This window comes from Mastigoproctus giganteus, chromosome 11 (assembly GCF_048544385.1).
Source record: "Mastigoproctus giganteus isolate SK-2022 chromosome 11, ASM4854438v1, whole genome shotgun sequence".
In the NCBI taxonomy this organism is placed as follows: Eukaryota; Metazoa; Arthropoda; class Arachnida; order Uropygi; family Thelyphonidae; genus Mastigoproctus; species Mastigoproctus giganteus.
This window is the reverse complement of record NC_143585.1, coordinates 30,931,806-30,949,725: the sequence shown is the minus strand read 5'-3', so window position 1 is coordinate 30,949,725 and position 17,920 is coordinate 30,931,806. Positions and strand designations below refer to the sequence as shown.

Sequence of the window (17,920 nt, the reverse complement as noted above, 5' to 3'; positions counted from 1 at the left end):
AAATATGTAAGTGCCTTTTTTTTTTTATTTGTTTGTGAAAACATATTGGTACTTTGAATTGCTGAACAATGTGAATGTATTGTGGTAGTTGGTTTGCATAATTTGGATAAGTTGAGTTGGTGTGTTAAATTTGACCAGGTCATGGAACAAAGATTTTATAAGAACTATGTAACTGAACAAAATAAATATAAATATTACATGCTATAAATAAACACACAAAGATTTTAAATAACATCACTGTATTTTGTGATAAAATGAATTTACCTAATGTAGCATATGATAGGCATAAATTAGTTATTAATAATTTGGATAAAAACGACTGATAATGTTATCCAGAACAGTGCTAGAACACAGTTCAGGATAATTCTGGCTAAAGACAGATTTTTATTAAAAGTCTTCTGTTTTTCAATTTAAAAGTTAAAAGGTATGCATATGGCAATCTATGTTGTATTATTCATGTATGTAGACTCCTCCCAGCATCTACGTCAACTTATATACTCATCCCTGGATGCCACTCCACTATTATGTGAAGTCTCTCACCTGCTGATCTTGAACTCTTCCCAATATGGAATGTTGATCCGGTTCAACCTTGGACGTAGGTGGGACCTCTACTCCAGCTACCACGCCTCCTGTTTCCTGGAGCTCTATGCTGTTGTTGACACCAGGCCACCTTGCCCCAACATAGAATTTTCACCTTGATAGTTTATCATTCTGCTGACCCAGAGCTCTCCCCAAGTGGCATCTAACATCATATTCCACTCCATCAGTGGAATCTAACTCCTGCTTGTCAGGAGGCCTTTGCTGACTCTGGGAGTTAATCCACCCCCCTTATTGTGGGATCTACTATCCAGAGGTGAATGGCTTCACCTTCTGCTGTAGTTTTACTTCTTTGATATTTTTTCCCTATAGGTCAATTACCACTTCTATTGTCAACTCCCAGGTCCTCCTCGGAATGGGATACCTACTAACACCAAGTCTTCCTTTGTGTGAGATTTATCTCTCTGTGGTTTCTGAGAGCTCAGCACTTGACCAGACCAGACCAGACACATTCTTTCTCTCTAATTTACCCCTGTTCACATGTAAATATCCTGCTTTCTGCAGGTATCCCTTCTTCTTTAGGTTTCCTCACTCCATTTTGCCTGGGGAACATCTCTTCTAATAAAGAAGAAGGGATACCTGCTTTCTGCAGGTATCCCTTCTTCTTTAGGTTTCCTCACTCCATTTTGCCTGGGGAACATCTCTTCTAATATCCTCCAAATTCCTTTTCCCTCACACCACCTTCACTCTCGTCCTGGCCAGCATGTTAGTGGCTGTAAGAGTCTTATTTATCAAGTGTTCCTGGCTTCCATACCTGCTCCAAGTGCTGTGGACGATGCTGGAGTTCAATTTTTGGTGATCATGTAATTAATTAAGTAATTACATGATCACCATGATCTCCCAGTAATTAAGTGACCAGTTGAACAACACTACTCACATAGCTCACTCTACCCACCGACTGATTTTGCAGCATCACAGAGTACTAAATGCATATTTGTGGGGAACCACAGGAACTGCCTAACAAATACATTATGTCCACTATGTTGCATACATATGTGAAGCTGTTCAGTGAAGAGGTGAAAGTGCTCGGCTATTTTCTGAAATAAATACAATTCCAAACAAAGTTTGCATTAAGTTATGTTCCAAGCTTGGTAAAACAGTCTCAGAAACACATTACATGCTATCAACAGCCATTGGATAAGATGCTTTATAAAAGCACAAATGTCAAGATGGTTTTCAAGATTCAAAGGCCACTACACTGTCCTGTCTGGTGTACTATATTGATGTTTTTGGCTATATACACCCACATTACATGCTATGAACAGCCATTGGATAAGATGCTTTATAAAAGCACAAATGTCAAGATGGTTTTCAAGATTCAAAGGCCACTAAACTGCCCTGTCTGGTGTACTATATTGATGTTTTTGGCTATATACACCCTCACTGAATATACACATATGGTCTGGGGAGTCTGAATATTCTTTAGCAGTCCCATATCTTGCATAACTATTCTCCACACAGCTCACATTCTTCTGCTCTGAAATGGATATACAGTCTTTGATAGTGATGCATTATGTCTAAAAATTATATTCAGAATGCATGCCATGTCCTCAGCTCTAATTTCTCAATTACAACAATTCACTCTTTTTACAGTTACTCCTTGACTTAACCAAGAAAAGGGGATATTATATCACAATTTTATCTCCTCTCATAATTCACTTTGCCATTGCTATCAGATAAGTTTTTTTATTATAAATCTTTAATTACAAATAGAAGGACCATTAAAGAATATCTCGAAAGAAAGAGATTTAATTTAAAGGAATAATTTTAATTACTGGCACAAATATAAATAATATTTCTTATAAATTATTTATATGATATATTTTGTAAATACTCTTACCTTTGAAATAACTGTTGAATTTAACCTGCATAGCCACTGATATAATGGGGGAATGGAAGACATACGAATAACAGTTTGACCAACACCAGATTTCTTACCCTAGAAAGTAAAGTTACTATATTTTCTGATGTGTATAAAAAATTCAGTATTAATCTAAATTGCTATTTGAAGCTTTTTAGCCCACCAAAAAAGTGCACAGGCTTTTATAACATCCTCAGGGGTTTGGTGTGTATTTAATTTTCCAATTTTAAACTCTTTAGCATCACAGCCATTTTTTAAAATTTTTCATTTGTTTTTTGCTCACTGATTATCAAAACTACATGGGACTCTCATACAAAATATCATTTTCGTATTACTAGCAGCTTTTATTAAAATACAATTTCATAAGGAAGGCAGATTTTTTAGCCTCAGTTTTAAAAGCTAACAGCATAGAAATAATAAACAAATGTTTCTCCTCGAATTTTTTGCTTGTTAGTGAAGAATATTATAATCTTTGAAAATATCTAATATAACATTCATATCTATAATAGTTATTTTTAAAGAAATTTTTAAATACACAATATCTACAATATCTCAAAAAATTATGACACAACAGCATATGAAAATTCATCATTCATTCTTACAAAAAAAAATGTCAAGGATGCATCAAGAAACACTGTCCTAAAATGAACAAATCTCTTTACACTAACTTTATCCTTTACTTTACCCTGTATGTATATTTAACTTGTATATTTATAACAGATACTAAATTTCTGTTCTTGTTGCTATAAAATAACTTGGTTTACCCAAATAGACTAAGAGTAGATATCTGATAATCAAGTTCTCATCAAAATCATAAAATTTCAAGTTCATAGCTGCAATAGTCATTTTTTAAGAATTTTTTAAAAATCATTCCATTTTATTTTTTAATAAAATTAATTTGGCTCTCTTCCAACAGAACAGTTTATAAGGATAAGCTATTTATAAACAAATGAATAAAAACAGCTACTATTAAGTTGTTTACATAAGAACCCAATGGGGGCACACAAAGAGTGATTCAAGTAAAATAAATAATGGTCAAATATTGTCACATGTAGAGTTAAACAATACAGGTAGCCACTTCCAGGAAACTGATGACAGTCAAATAGTCAGACCACTTGCCACATTTGCTATGCTATGGACTCCTGAAAAATTATGGGAGTTATAAAATAATGGCTTCTTTCAAAGCCACTAGGACTAACCAGAAAGTGTGTTTATAACTTTTGACTAAAATTTGATGCATAGAGATGCAGTATTATTATTTATTAGATAAGAGACAGTATTATTATTTATTATCAAAAAATTATTAGTTTTACCTGAAGGACACACTGCTTCTCTCAGTATAACAGAGTACTTTACCTCAGTTCAACTTACCCAGTAGCAGCATGATTATGTTGTAGAAAAGAAAGCATTTGATTATTTATATCCTGATGTACATGCATTGATCTGTATGAAACATGGCAATTAGGCATCCAGTGCATGGTTCCAGTAGCACATGTACAAAATTTCAGAAGCCCATAACTAGATTGATTTGGTTTTTTGATTTGGTAGTTGTTGGCGCATCGGCTTCTGTGGCCATATTGCACCTCCCAAGGTTTTTGCAGTACTTTGATCCAAGCCCGAGGCGGGAATCGAACCCACGACCTTTGGGTTGCCGGGCAGGTACTTTACCCACTCGGCTAGCCCGGTCGGCTCCCATAACTAGAAACAGTCTACAAGTGCAACGTGTACATTATACAATCTATAATAAATGTAATGGTCTGCCCCAGCGTACAACTGGCAAATTTCAAGAAACACTGTCCTAAAACGAACAAGTCTCTTTACATTAACCCTGCATGTATATGCATGTATATTAAACTTGTATATGACAATTCGAAAATTGTAGATCTCTTAAAGTACCATTTATAATTGACACAATATAATAGCGTAGCTTAATTTAATTTATTATGGTACTCACCTTTTTATAATCTGCATTGATGTTAGAATAAAATGGATGATAATTTTAAATTTAAGTTAGCGTGAATAAGTTAGGATTTAAAACAGAATTAAAATATGCGCAAGGAAGTAGAAGTGCATGTCTTCGTCCTTGGTTGTCAATGTTGAAATTGGAACAATTGAAGTTATATGGTTGAAAACAGAAGGCCAATAGCCATAATAAGTGGCTTTTGTTTTACAATTCCAAACTACACTATAACATAGCACCAGTCTGGAATCTCATGCACCTGAGATTTCCACATGTATCCAGGAGCATCACGGGAACTTAATCTTCTTAAATACACACATTCACTCTTATTCTACCATTGCCAACTGAAGACGTGTAAAATGAAAGCCACTTGTTATGGCTATTGGCCTTCTGTTTTCAACCATATAACTTCAATTGTTCCAATTTCAACATTGACAACCAAGGACGAAGACATGCACTTCTACTTCCTTGCACATATTTTAATTCTGTTTTAAATCCTAACTTATTCACGCTAACTTAAATTTAAAATTATCATCCATTTTACTCTAACATCAATGCAGATTATAAAAAGGTGAGTACCATAATAAATTAAATTACACTACGCTATTATATTCTGTAAACTTGTATATTCATAACAAATACTAAATTTCTGTTTTTGTTGCTATAAAATAACTTGGATTAACAGATAGATTAAGAGTAGATATCTGATAATCAAGTTTTAGATACTTACATCACGAGAACTAGCAGGTGCAGCCCAAGCAGCCAATTTCGTATGGGCATCATGTAAATGAAGAAGAGAAGGCAGAAACTTATAGTTCTGAATACACAGCAGAGCCTCAAGAAGTTGCAGAAGACTTTCACACTCAAAACTACAGTGGGAAAAATATTTGCTTTAATTATTTAATGGATTACATTCATTTTCTTTGCATCTCACTGAAGTATCATTAATTTAATAAAAAAATTGCTAATTAACCTTGGACAGATGAGAGAAACTGATACTGTTTATTAAAATAATTAATGTTACTTCAGTTAGCACATTAGAGATAAAATTTCTTCTCAACATTATCAAATGAAAATGTGGAATAATATTAATATTTCCAGTATGTTAAACATAAAAAAGGCACCTGGGGTGGATGAAATCTATCCAGTTATATTAAAGGAAGCAGCAAAGTAAGTAATTAAACCCTTAGCCATAATCATGAGAGCTTATTTGGACTCAGGAGAGGTCCCCATGGACTGGAGATGTGCAAATGTGACCCCAATTCACAATGGAGGATCAGAGAGTGATAAGTAATTACAGAACTTAGTTTAACTTCTGTTCCAGAGAAATTAATGGATGCACTGGTTAAAGAAGCACTGCAGGATCATCTAAACAAGACTGCAGTTATAGTTCAGACACAGCATGGGTTTGTTTAGGGGAAGTCTTGTCTGACCAATTTGATTGGATACTATGATGTTATCACAAAGGAACTGGATGCAAAGAATAATTTTGATATCATATATTTGGATCTTAGAAAGGCTTTTGATACTCTTGCACATGGAAGACTGCTACATAAATTGGAGAAGCGTGGCACTGGGGGCAAATTGCTGCAATGGATAAAGGGATGGTTGAGTGGGAGCAGAGTGGTAATCAATGGACACTGCTCTTCGTGGACTAATGTTATTAGTGGAATTCTCCAGGGTTCGATGTTGGGTCCATTGTTGTTTTCTGTATTTATTAATGATATTGATGATGGTATATCAGGCTTAAAATCCAAGTCTGCAGACGATATGAAGGTCAGTAGGGTTGTTAATGACAGTACGCTGCTGCAACAGGATCTAGAAAAGTTGAGCAGATGAGCTGAGAGGCGGCAACTGAAGTGTAACATTGACAAATGTAAAGTACTGCATGTTGCAAGCAGTAACCTCAGAGTAATGTATCAACTGTGTGGCACTACACTGACAGTGGTAGAAAATGAAAAGGACCTGGGGGTAATTGTGCAGGCAGAAATTAAGTTTTTTGAGCAATGCAGACATTCTGCAAGAGCAGGTTATGGTATATTTTCAATGATTTACAGCAGGGGTGGCCGACAAGTCGATCACGACTTTAATTTCAGTTGATTACAACGAATTTTAAATATATATAAAAACAGATTAGTCAAAATCTAAATATTATTATTATGTGCCCCACTACATATGCTTATTACAAATCTGCTGAACTATGTGACTACTCTTGTTGCTGCACAGCCCTAGGCTTGTCTAGTGAAAATGCACGCAGTTATGTTGTGGAGAGCATAGTGTATACGTCGAATTGTTATTTAGCTTACTTAATATTAATAACTGGACAGTACTTATACGTTAAGTTAATAACCTTTGATTTAAAATTAATACTACAAAAAAGAGCAAAACGTACCATTTTCATCAATAATGGGAACTAGAATACTTTTTTGTAATGATAAAAGAAAAATGTTGTTTGATTTGCAATGCTTCTGCGGCTATACCCAAGAAAGGAAGTTTAGAAAGGAACTTCAACACACTGATTAGTAGTATTTCTACATATAAATATCAATTTTTGGCAATGGCTAAGGGTCTCAAAGAAAAAAAAAAAAAAAAAAAAATTCCAATCATTTTGCAAATATGCAAGATCATTTGCAAAAATATCCTGTTTTTGAATTTAATAGTGAGAAATGTGTTTCTGAAATTGAGAAAGTTGTGGATGATTTTGAAACTAGATTCAGTGATTTTAAAACAATTGAAGACATGGTTCAATATATTTCTTATCCATTTAATGTAGACCTAGATACGAAACAAATTGCAGAAAAAAAATCGCTGAGATTTTTCTCATGGAGAAAATATTACTTGAAAATGATTATATTGCGAAACGATATGTTCCTAAAAGCCAGATCATCAGAAGACAACATTTGGAAATATGTTTGCTGAGAGAAGTACCCAAATGTAAAAAAATGCAGTGAACTTTTAAATTCCTGTTTTGGTTCCACATATCTATGTGAATTGGCCTTTTTGTATTTGAAACCAACAAAGACAAAGAAGCACTCTAATCTTAAGGACTTGCATATGGAAGATTCTTTACGGTTGGCCTTATCATGGTATATCCCCGATTTTGAAAGCTTGGCAGATGACACAAAGATACAAACTTCGCATAAATTAAAATTTTAAATACGTATGATAAAATAAGAATTCTGAATTGTATATAATTTTAAAATTTATAAACAATATTTTTCAATATGTGTTGATTAACTTTATCCATGTGCAATGAAATTCTTGAGATGGTAGATCGCAGCACATTTTGAAGAAAAAAAGTAGATCGCATTACAAATTAAGTTGGCCGCCCCTGATATACAGGAATTTTTCTAGCAGGGATAAGGTTATTATCTCCTCATATAAGGCAATGGTCAGGCCACACCTTGAGTACTGTATACAGGTCTGGAGGCCTCTTTTTAGGAAGGATGTAGAGCTGCTGGAATGAGTACAGAGAAGGGCAATGAGATTGGTGAATGGAACAAAGGGTTGCTCTTACAAAGAAAGGCTTAAGTTGTTCAAACTGCAGTGTCTGGAGACTAGGCACTTGTGAGGTGATCTGATTGACATGTATAAGGCCTTGAATGGTTTGAGAAAGCTTAATGTTGATGGGATTCTTTCTGCTACCCAGATTAATCACCTAAGGGGACATAAATTCAAATTGAGGACCAGACAGTTGTAGACCAGATGTGCAGAAATTTTTCTTTAGCCAGTGAGTGATTGATTGCTGGAACAAACTTCCATCTGTCGCAGAAATTGACAACTTAAATAAATTCAAGGCAGAACTAGACAAACGTTTGGAGTGAATGAATGGATGAAATGGGAAGTTTTTTTTTTTTTTTTTTTTTGGCTGATGCTATATAAGCTTGCTTTCTTGCATCAGTAGTTCTTGGCTGCGAAAAAAATCAGTCATGCAGCAACCTTCCTATTCCCCTGAAACTCACACCATCTGACTTCTGGGTGTTCCCTAAACTGAAAATGGGGCTTTGGGGGGTCATCATTTCATTGCAGTAGATGACATTAAAGAAAGTACCAAAGCAGCCATATGTGTGCTAAAATATAAAATTTTAGAGAATGTTTCAAGGTTTGGGAAGGCCGATGGAGCAAGTGTGTGTGTGTACAGAAGGAATGTATTTTGGAAATGATTAGGCTAGTAAGCCCAACTTTTCACTCAATAAACTTTTATAGTAAAATTCCAGAAACTTTTTGAATGTACCTCATATAAGGATTTTGTTTGCTAAATATGAGTGCTAATATATGTTGCTTTTTATATGATCAAACAAATAAAACACATTGAATGTGGCGAGGGAATAAATTTTTTGTTTGAATATATAGTAAGTGGACAGAAATCACGGGATACCTACCTAGTAACAGGTAGGCCCACGTTTTGCCCGGATAAGGGCAGCCACACTGCGAGGCATTTAGTCCACTAGTTCCACAGGTATTTCCATCCATGATTGTTGCCTGCTGTCCATAATTCCGTTACATTCCTGGGTGGAGGATCAAAGCTCGAACGGACCTTTCCACAGCATCCCAAAGATGTTCCACAGGGTTCGTGTCCAGTGAACAGGGAAGCCATTCCATGGTTTTGGTTTGGTTTTAGTTTTTAGGGCGTATGGGCGACTAAGGCCATGATGTGCCAAGTCCACCATTCCATGGTGGTAAAATCTGCAGAGTGCTCTTCGAACTACGTTCTAGTTACCACAGCTCTATGGGGAAGTGCACTGTCCTGCTGGCTGGAAGAGTCTGTTGCTCTGTGGGTGCACAATGACCATGCAGGTGGTTTGCAGGAATGGACAAGTAACCTGGCCTGTTCAGAGATGCGTCTAGACGTACTACCAGAGGTCCCAACATGTGCCTGTTGGACATGCCCCAGACCATTACTGACCATCCACCTGCCTGAACAGTTCCTTGTTGACATGGCAGGTGCACAGCTTCATGCAGTTTCCACCAGATACACACCCTCCCGTCTGCTCAAAATAACTGGAAACGGCACTCATCGGACTAGGAGACCCATCTCCAATCATCCAAGGTCCAGTGCCGATGCTCTTTTGCTCAGTTGAGGTAGGTGTAGAGTCCCATGTCGTGGTGTTAGCAATGGGACTCTGGTGGGTTGGCAACTCCCATAACCTATTGCGACTAATGATTGCCTGATGGTCTTGGTGGAGACGTTTCTGGCACCTCTCTCTCTCTCTCTCTCTCTCTCTCTCTCTCGTTGAAGTCTGTGGTGATTTGTGCCACTGTTGCTCTCCAGTTAGCTGAAACAATGTGAGACAGACGTCAATGGCCAGTTCATCCAGCACCTTTCTCTGCCCACGGCGCTGTCCACAATGAGATGTTATACAGGAAATGGCGTATTCCCGATATGCTCTTGATACTGTCAAACGGGGATAGTGCAATTCTGTACCCACCTCTGCAATAGAGGGACCCATGCATCAGGCACTCACTAGCATCCTCTTTCAAACAAAGTCGGCTAATTGACGATGTGTATCCATACTGAATCGAATTACCGTCTACGTGAATGCAGTGTACCTATATATCTGCCAAGCAGTGGGCTTGTCCACTAGCGAGATGGGTGACAATGTTATGTTGCCCAGGAACAAGGTATCTTCTGAATTCTGTCCTTTCGGTGTATAATTGGTCATATAACCAGAGAAGGTTAGTATATATACATTTATTCAAGTTGTTTAACCATTTCTACATGTATGACAAAAGTAACAAAATGCACTGCACTTTCTTTCCAAAAGTATAATCTTGATTCTTATAAAACAATTCTGATGAAAATCTACAGAGGTAATACCAGTCAATAAAAATATAAACCCATTACCTGAAAGACGATTTTAGAGGGATTAGAAGAGGATGATGGAACTGATTTTGGTATTTAGAGACTATTTCAGAGAGTACAGCGATCTGATCCTCAAATTTCATAATTACCATGGAACTCATTGCATATATCTTTTCATACATGTACTACAGTTAAGTTCATTAAATCAGAAGAAGCACTTGCTAAAAGGAAAATATCTTGATTTATACATTAAAAAAATACCAATATACTCATAAACAAAAATCAGAAAATATTAGTTTGTACACAGTCACAATTTCAATAGAATATTTATATAGTATGAATCAGAGCTGTACTACTCAATATGTTCTACGTTAATAATAATATTAGTAAAATAATAAGAGGAGTTTACCTCAATGTAGTGCGTAGAACACTTCCGTATGATACCCTCCAGAAATTAAAACGGAAAAAACAAAAAAACGACAACTTACTGGTACATTAGAGTAAAATATAAATAATTAAATAAACAATTTAACACAATTCAAATCAATATAAAACTTAAAACAATTAAAAATCAAATTAATGCAATTAAAAGAATCAAACGAAAATATTCAAAACGATTTTCCTTCCTGAAGCTGACAATGCTTTTCGACCGTATGTCGTGATCACAGGAATGAAAATTACCGAATCGGGTTAACCTGATACTTAAATAGAGATTATTTGTCTTCGCGCATGCGCGTAAAGGTCCACGCATCGGAGATCAAATATGGCCACCGAACATTAACCGAATTCTCAACTATGATGGAGATCAAATATGGCCTCCGAACAATTTTCAATTGTTCGGCGGCCATATTTGATCTCCGATGCGTGGAACACATTAGATATTATTTGGGATATGTTAAATAAAAACTCGACACCGATTAATTATACGAAGCTACCTATTAAGGAAATTTTTCACTTAATTAAACTGTTAGTTGAGACTAACTACATTACCTTTCGAGACAAGGTGTACAAACAAATTTTTGGATTACCAATGGGTTTGAGCCTGAGTGGCTTAATGTCAGAGATCTATCTCTCAACGATTGAGCAGATACATTTGACACCGTTTCGAACCCGTATCACATACTATGGGAGGTATTTAGACGATGTTCTAGTTATTACCGATAGTAATACTATCCAACACATTTTACATTTGTTTAATAATATTCATTCTAGACTCAAATTTACATTGGAAAGGGAAGATACGGATACAAAGTCATTAAACTTTCTAAATTTCACGCTTACCCGGGACTCGAACAAAATACAATTTAGGATCTATCGAAAACCTACAAACACCGGTATGCTTCTACATTATAATAGCTATCACCCGTTCACCTACAAAAGATCGATTATCTTTAATCAATTTCTTAATGCCTATAAATATTCAACGACGGATTCTGCTTTGGACTCAGAAATACAAATATTAACTAGCAGATTCTTAAACAGGGGTTATTCCATTACCACAATAAACCGAATTAGGGTACAAGCTAAGGATAGGATACAAAATACTACACCAATCAACAATAATAATATCAAAAAATACTTTATTTCTATCCCATATGTTGAACAGTGGCACAAACAGCTTAACAGATTCTTTAAAGATACCGAATTTAAAATTGTAGCTAGGCCAATACGGAAGTTACACACTATACTGAACAATCGCTTGGTTCTTTCAGCGTTCGCAACACAAATTAATGATCTGGTATACATTTCTTGCGGTGATTGCGACTCGTCTTATCAGGGTTCGACCCGATTTTCTCTTAATATTTGTATAAATCAACATAAAGCCTCAGTTCGTGCTTCTCGTTCAGCAGCGTCAGAATTAGCCTTTCATGCCATTAACGAAAAACATACTTTTTTATTTAACGAGGCCAAAATACTTAACGTTCAACGTAATTATACGCGACTATTAATTGCAGAAACCGTTGAAATTAAATTACACGAGAATTCGGTTAATGTTTGGCGGCCATATTTGATCTCCGATGCGTGGACCTTTACGCGCATGCGCGAAGACAAATAATCTCTATTTAAGTATCAGGTTTAACCCGATTCTGTAATTTTCATTCCTGTGATCACGACATACGGTCGAAAAGCATTGTCAGCTTCAGGAAGGAAAATCGTTTTGAATATTTTCGTTTGATTCTTTTAATTGCGTTAATTTGATTTTTAATTGTTTTATATTGATTTGAATTGTGTTAAATTGTTTATTTAATTATTTATATTTTACTCTAATGTACCGGTAAGGTGTCGATTTTTTCGTTTTAATTTCTGGAGGGTATCATACGGAAGTGTTCTACGCACTATATTCAGGTAAACTCCTCTTATTATTTTACTAATAGAATATTTATAAAGGAATATATAACAGTATATTTATAATTTATAATTAATTCACCAATTAGCATTAGCATTAGTAGACGTATTTGATGCAAGAAAGCAAGCTTATGCAGCAGCAGCCAAAAAAAAAAATAAAGTAAAATAAATAAATAAAAAATAACCACTTCCACTTCACCCCTCTGTTCGTTCGAAATACCTGTCCAGCTGAGCCTTAAACTTATTTAGGCTATCAACTTCCATGACAAGGGATGGAAGTCTGTTCCACCTACCAACCACCCGCTGGCTAAAGGCAAAGTTCCACACATCTATCCTACATCTGTCTTTCCTCAATTTGAATTTATGTCCTCTCAGGTGATTATTCTGAGCAAGAGGAAGAATCCCATCAGCATTGAGCATGCTCAAACCATTCAAGGCTTTGTACACCTCTATCAGATCACCTCGCTGGTGCCTAGTCTCCAGACACTGTAATTCGCAAAACTTAAGCCTTTCTTCGTAAGAGCACCCCTTTGTTCCATTCACTAATCTTGTTGCCCTTCTCTGTACTCGTGCATACAACTGACCCCTAAGTACTACAAAGACCATTAAATGTAAATAAAAAAATTATCTACCAGAGTAATATCAATGTCAGTTTTAGTATTTCTCAATTACTGCATTTTCTTTCAATTTGATCATTGTTTTGTTAATGAAAATGAATGTATGCCTATAAACAAATTAAATAACCTGCTTTCTTTAAACCTAATTTATGCAATTATTAAAAAATGAATTTAAAATTAGCAGGGTCTTTCTGTCCAATTCTGGCAGTGAGCTATCATCGTGCTTTAGGAGCAGCTTGAATTGTTAACATGTAAACAATTCAAGCAGCAATAATGAAGAACACATTTTGTTTCCACAAGTGATGCTCTGCTATTTTTAGTAGCATGAGCCTTAGAAACAAATGCTTCTTCTCATAGCAACAATTTACACCATTCCATAGAACAGGGGTTGGCAACCTGCAGCTCTTTAACTTTTAGCCCACATGGAGCACAATATGAAATGGAGTTAGAAGACTTAAAAATCAAGAACATGTAGAGTGCAAGACTAAAACTGAAATTGAGGATTTGGAGAGGCAAAAGGCTGCCCTTGCAATTCTACTCAAATGGATGGCGATAGATGAGTTGAAAAAGCAAGACTAAATTGTGTTCGATATGTGGAGTAGCTTACTGGACACGTATATAAATTTGAAAATATTTTCATTTGGACTTCTCTCAGTGTTTGGTTTGACATATTTCTGCAGGCAAATATTTTCAAACATGAACTATATTAAAAATAAATCAAGAAACCATTTGAACAATGCAAGTCTCTCAACACGTTTAAAGATGAAAATTACAGCATACTCGCCTGTTGTTGAGAGACTCGCTCAAGAAGTTCAGCAGCAAAAGTCACATTAATTCGTACCTAATTGGATGTTTGTTACGTTTTTTTCAGTATTATTGAATAATATATATTTTTTTAATAGAACAGAGAGAGTTGTTGGGTTTTTTAGGAGCATTAGCAACTAAGGCCATATTGCTCCGGGAATATGCGGTAGTCATTCCACTGACCTTTCCGCATCCTCCGTATTTGATGGTGACGGGCTCGAACCCCGGTCTAATCAAGAAGCGTGTGCTATGCACTGCTGCTCCTTCCCACCTGGCTACGGAGGCGCTCTTAATAGAACACCTTCCCACTCTATTCCATTTATTAAAAAACTGCCCCTTTCCCCTCCTCCAGCTTGAGCTGAAGCTCTTCTGATTCTCTTTTTTTTTAAATTAGATCAAAAATGGCTCTTCACTCAAAAAAGGTTGCCGACTCCTGCAATAGGAGAGTGAATTTGAACAAGAGCAAACATGCATGTTCCATGCATGGTTTTATTTTTAAAAAAAAATTAAATATACATTTTCAGTATAAAAAAATTAATTATTCACAGTTCATAACAGATTAAAAATTGTAGGATGACATCAAAAAATGAACAAATCTGAATAACTTCTTGCTGATAAAAGGGAACCTGCCATTGCCCAAGTGCTAACTTGGGCAATGGCACATTCCTAAGTGTAAAGCAATTCTTCCAGATTTCAGAAATTTATAATATTTACAATTTCAAAATAATATCAAAATTTTCCCTTCATAATCAGTTTTTTAAAGATTCAAAGGTTATGCTAAGTGGTAACTGTGTAACTGTTTTTTTTTAATGTTTTTTTTTTATTGTTTCTAGTAAATCTTTAGCTACATAAAGTATTTCAGATGCCAGAGTATCCTAGATAAAAAATGCAATAAGTGATACAATATATAATCATTATATCAACATCTAATGATCCAATATCTAAGTCATTAAATCAATATATAATGACTTAGATATTGAATCAACATTAACATTAAATATTAAATCAATATAAATGACTTAGATATTGAATCAACATTAACATTAAATATTAAATCAATATATAATGACTTAGATATTGAATCAACATTAACATTAAATGTTAAATCAACATTAAATCCAATATCTAAGTCATGAAATCAATATCTAAATCATTATCTAATGATCCAATATCTAAGTCATGAAATCAATATCTAATGATCCAATATCTAAGTCATGAAATCAATATCTAACGATCCAATATCTAAGTCATGAAATCAATATCTAAATCATTATCTAATGATCCACATATAAATCATTAAACAGATAAAGCTTAAATAACTGAGCTGATTAGTAAAATTGAGTTAAAATATCTAAGCTCATTATTTTCATTAATCACCATTCGTTTTAGTATAATTGTCTTTCTCCAAAACTTTTAAAATAAAATATTTCTCAGTGATATTTTAAGAAGGCCAGTGCATTTGCAGTAATCTAAACCAGATTGTACTTTAATTCTTTTTTTGTTAACGAAAAATAAAAGAAAAAAGAAAGTTTCTGTAATAAATAGAGTTTCAAATTTTCTTGGAATACCATGAACCAATGTTTGTTTATTCAACTGTTACCAGTCAACAGAAGTGGATTTAGTTATAACTATTAATCATATGCTGTTTGCAAGCATTCAACAATGGAAAAGTTTTCCTGCACTCTCAACTAAGGAAGGTTTTAATCCTGCTAAACTGAACATTTTGGTAATTCAACCCCCCCTCCAACATCAATTACTTTACATTACCACAACTGAACTGTATTTATATGAATAAAAAATATCCAAGACAAACCACAATAAAAAGGATTTACTTTTCTTAGTGCTTCTTTAAAAAATAAAAAGCTATAACTGATGTAAACACTGCCAGTACCATATTCAAAACAAACTTTGGTGCCTTTTTCTTGCTGAGAAAAAGCAACTCAAGTGAAACCACAGAGAAAATGCCTAAGTTCAATTCCTATTGGGAAAAGGGTCAGAACAAGGAGGGCTCTCATGAGCTTTATTCATATTATGGCCGAGTTAGTTCAGTTTCAGACAAAGGGTGCATTATCGCCTCTCCATAAACTTTGGTTTTTGTGGATATGATATACAGTTAGTGACACTGAGCTACCACGTGTAAAGATTAAGCCGTTTTATTGAAAATGTTATAAAGTGAAAACACCTCAATAAAAACACAGACAATTTGATGACATTTTGAGAAGTCACTGTAGACTACTTGCAATATACAGACATGAGTTACTGATGCTTCGCTCCCTTAGTTTCCTCTATATTCTTTCTAAAACAATTCAGCCCAACAAAAATATTCATTCATATTGATAATAACTTTGCATTTTTAACTGACTTATCATGATCATTCAATGTAAAAAAAATATCTCATCCTTGGTATTATTGGATGTTAGACTTCAAAAATTTTTTTGAAGTCTTCTTCTACTTATGAATTCGAAAAGGATTGTACAGCAGGCCCCCATTATAACACGGTTCGCTTTATGCTGATTCGCTATAACGTTGTTCTTATATTATAACCCCTATCTGACTATAACGCTGTCACAGATCATTATAATGCTCTTTTACAGATTTCATTTTTGGCATATTTAATGAAATCGTTTCATTTGATGGAGTCGACAGCTTGAAAATGAATAGTAAAACAGCATTAAAACGTTTCCCACGCCGACTTGGGAAATTTTTCCACGCTCAGTGAAATTTTCTCGCACGCTAATTTAATTGCAGTACAGTGACTTGTTACGTAGTTCCAAGATCAACATTTTAAAAAATGATCAAGTATATTGCATGTAATATTTGTGTTATATGCATTTATCCGAAGTCTAGTCATCACTCAGTACTGTATTAGACATCGTGCGAAACGGGCCGACTGGGCTAACCGAGTGGGTAAAGTACCTACCCGGCAACCCAAAGGTCACGGGTTCGATTCCCGCCTCGGGCTTGGATCAAAGTACTGCAAAAACCTTGGGAGGTGCAATATGGCCACAGAAGCCGATGCGCCAACAACTACAAAATCAAATCAAATCAAAATCAAATCAAATCGTGCGAAACGGACAGTTTACTTGAACATTGTATCATAATTAATGCAACCAACGCAGTTACATTTTCAAAGAGTTAATAATAATGGCCGATAAGAATGAAAAAGCAACAACGTCTGAGCGCAGTACGAAGACTATAAATGTAAGAAAAAGACTGAATTTGAAAATCAAATTAGACGTTTTGAAGCGAATCGATTCCGGTCAAAGACATGCGAACGTGTGCCATAATTTAGGACTTGAGAGTTTTACTGTAAGAACGATTATAAAAAAAAAATAAAGAATTAATTTTAGCAGCGGGAAAGATAGCTGTTCCACTGCAAGCAACTAGGGCTAGGCCAGCTATTAGGATTGAAATGGAAAGACTTTAACTATTGAAGATAATATCCAATGCAGAATTCAATTAAGTTAAATATTATTAAAAAAGAGAGAGAGAGAGATTAGCCAATATGATGATCTGAAGAAAACTCACCTAAAAAAAAAAAAAAAAAATGTGGAACCATTTAAAACTAGTAAGGGCTGGTTGAATAGATTTAAAATCCAGGGAGAAGCTGCAAGTGCAGAAGGAGCCGAAACTTTCAAAAAGAACTTGTTAAAATTATTGAAGAGGGATATTATGTGTTATACTTCTCAACAAATTTTTAACATAGATGAGGCAGGACTTTTGTGGAAACGAATGCCTAAAAGAAGTTTCATATTGAAAGAAGAAAAAACATGCCAGGTTTCAAAGCGGCGAAGGATCGGTTGACTTTATTGTTGGGTGGTAACGCTGCGGAGGATTTAAAATTAATACCCATTTTATTTTATTTGGAAGAGGGACAAAGTGCAACCCAAAATCGACACATTTTTCATGATTAAATTCATCAATTAAATTAA

At 35.0% G+C, this 17,920-nt stretch overlaps 1 protein-coding gene across 1 annotated transcript in view; it reads right to left on the bottom strand.

The window, feature by feature from the left end:
• The window catches only part of LOC150077849 (KICSTOR subunit 2-like), a 49,806-nt gene that overhangs the window by 18,287 nt on the left and 13,599 nt on the right, over positions 1-17,920 (bottom strand). The window contains exons 4-6 of the mRNA XM_090384758.1: positions 10,264-10,405; positions 5,149-5,287; positions 2,438-2,536 (exon numbers count right to left, since the gene is read on the bottom strand). Coding sequence (XP_090240884.1) covers positions 2,438-2,536; positions 5,149-5,287; positions 10,264-10,405 — 380 coding nt within the window. The remainder of the gene's footprint in view (positions 1-2,437; positions 2,537-5,148; positions 5,288-10,263; positions 10,406-17,920) is intronic.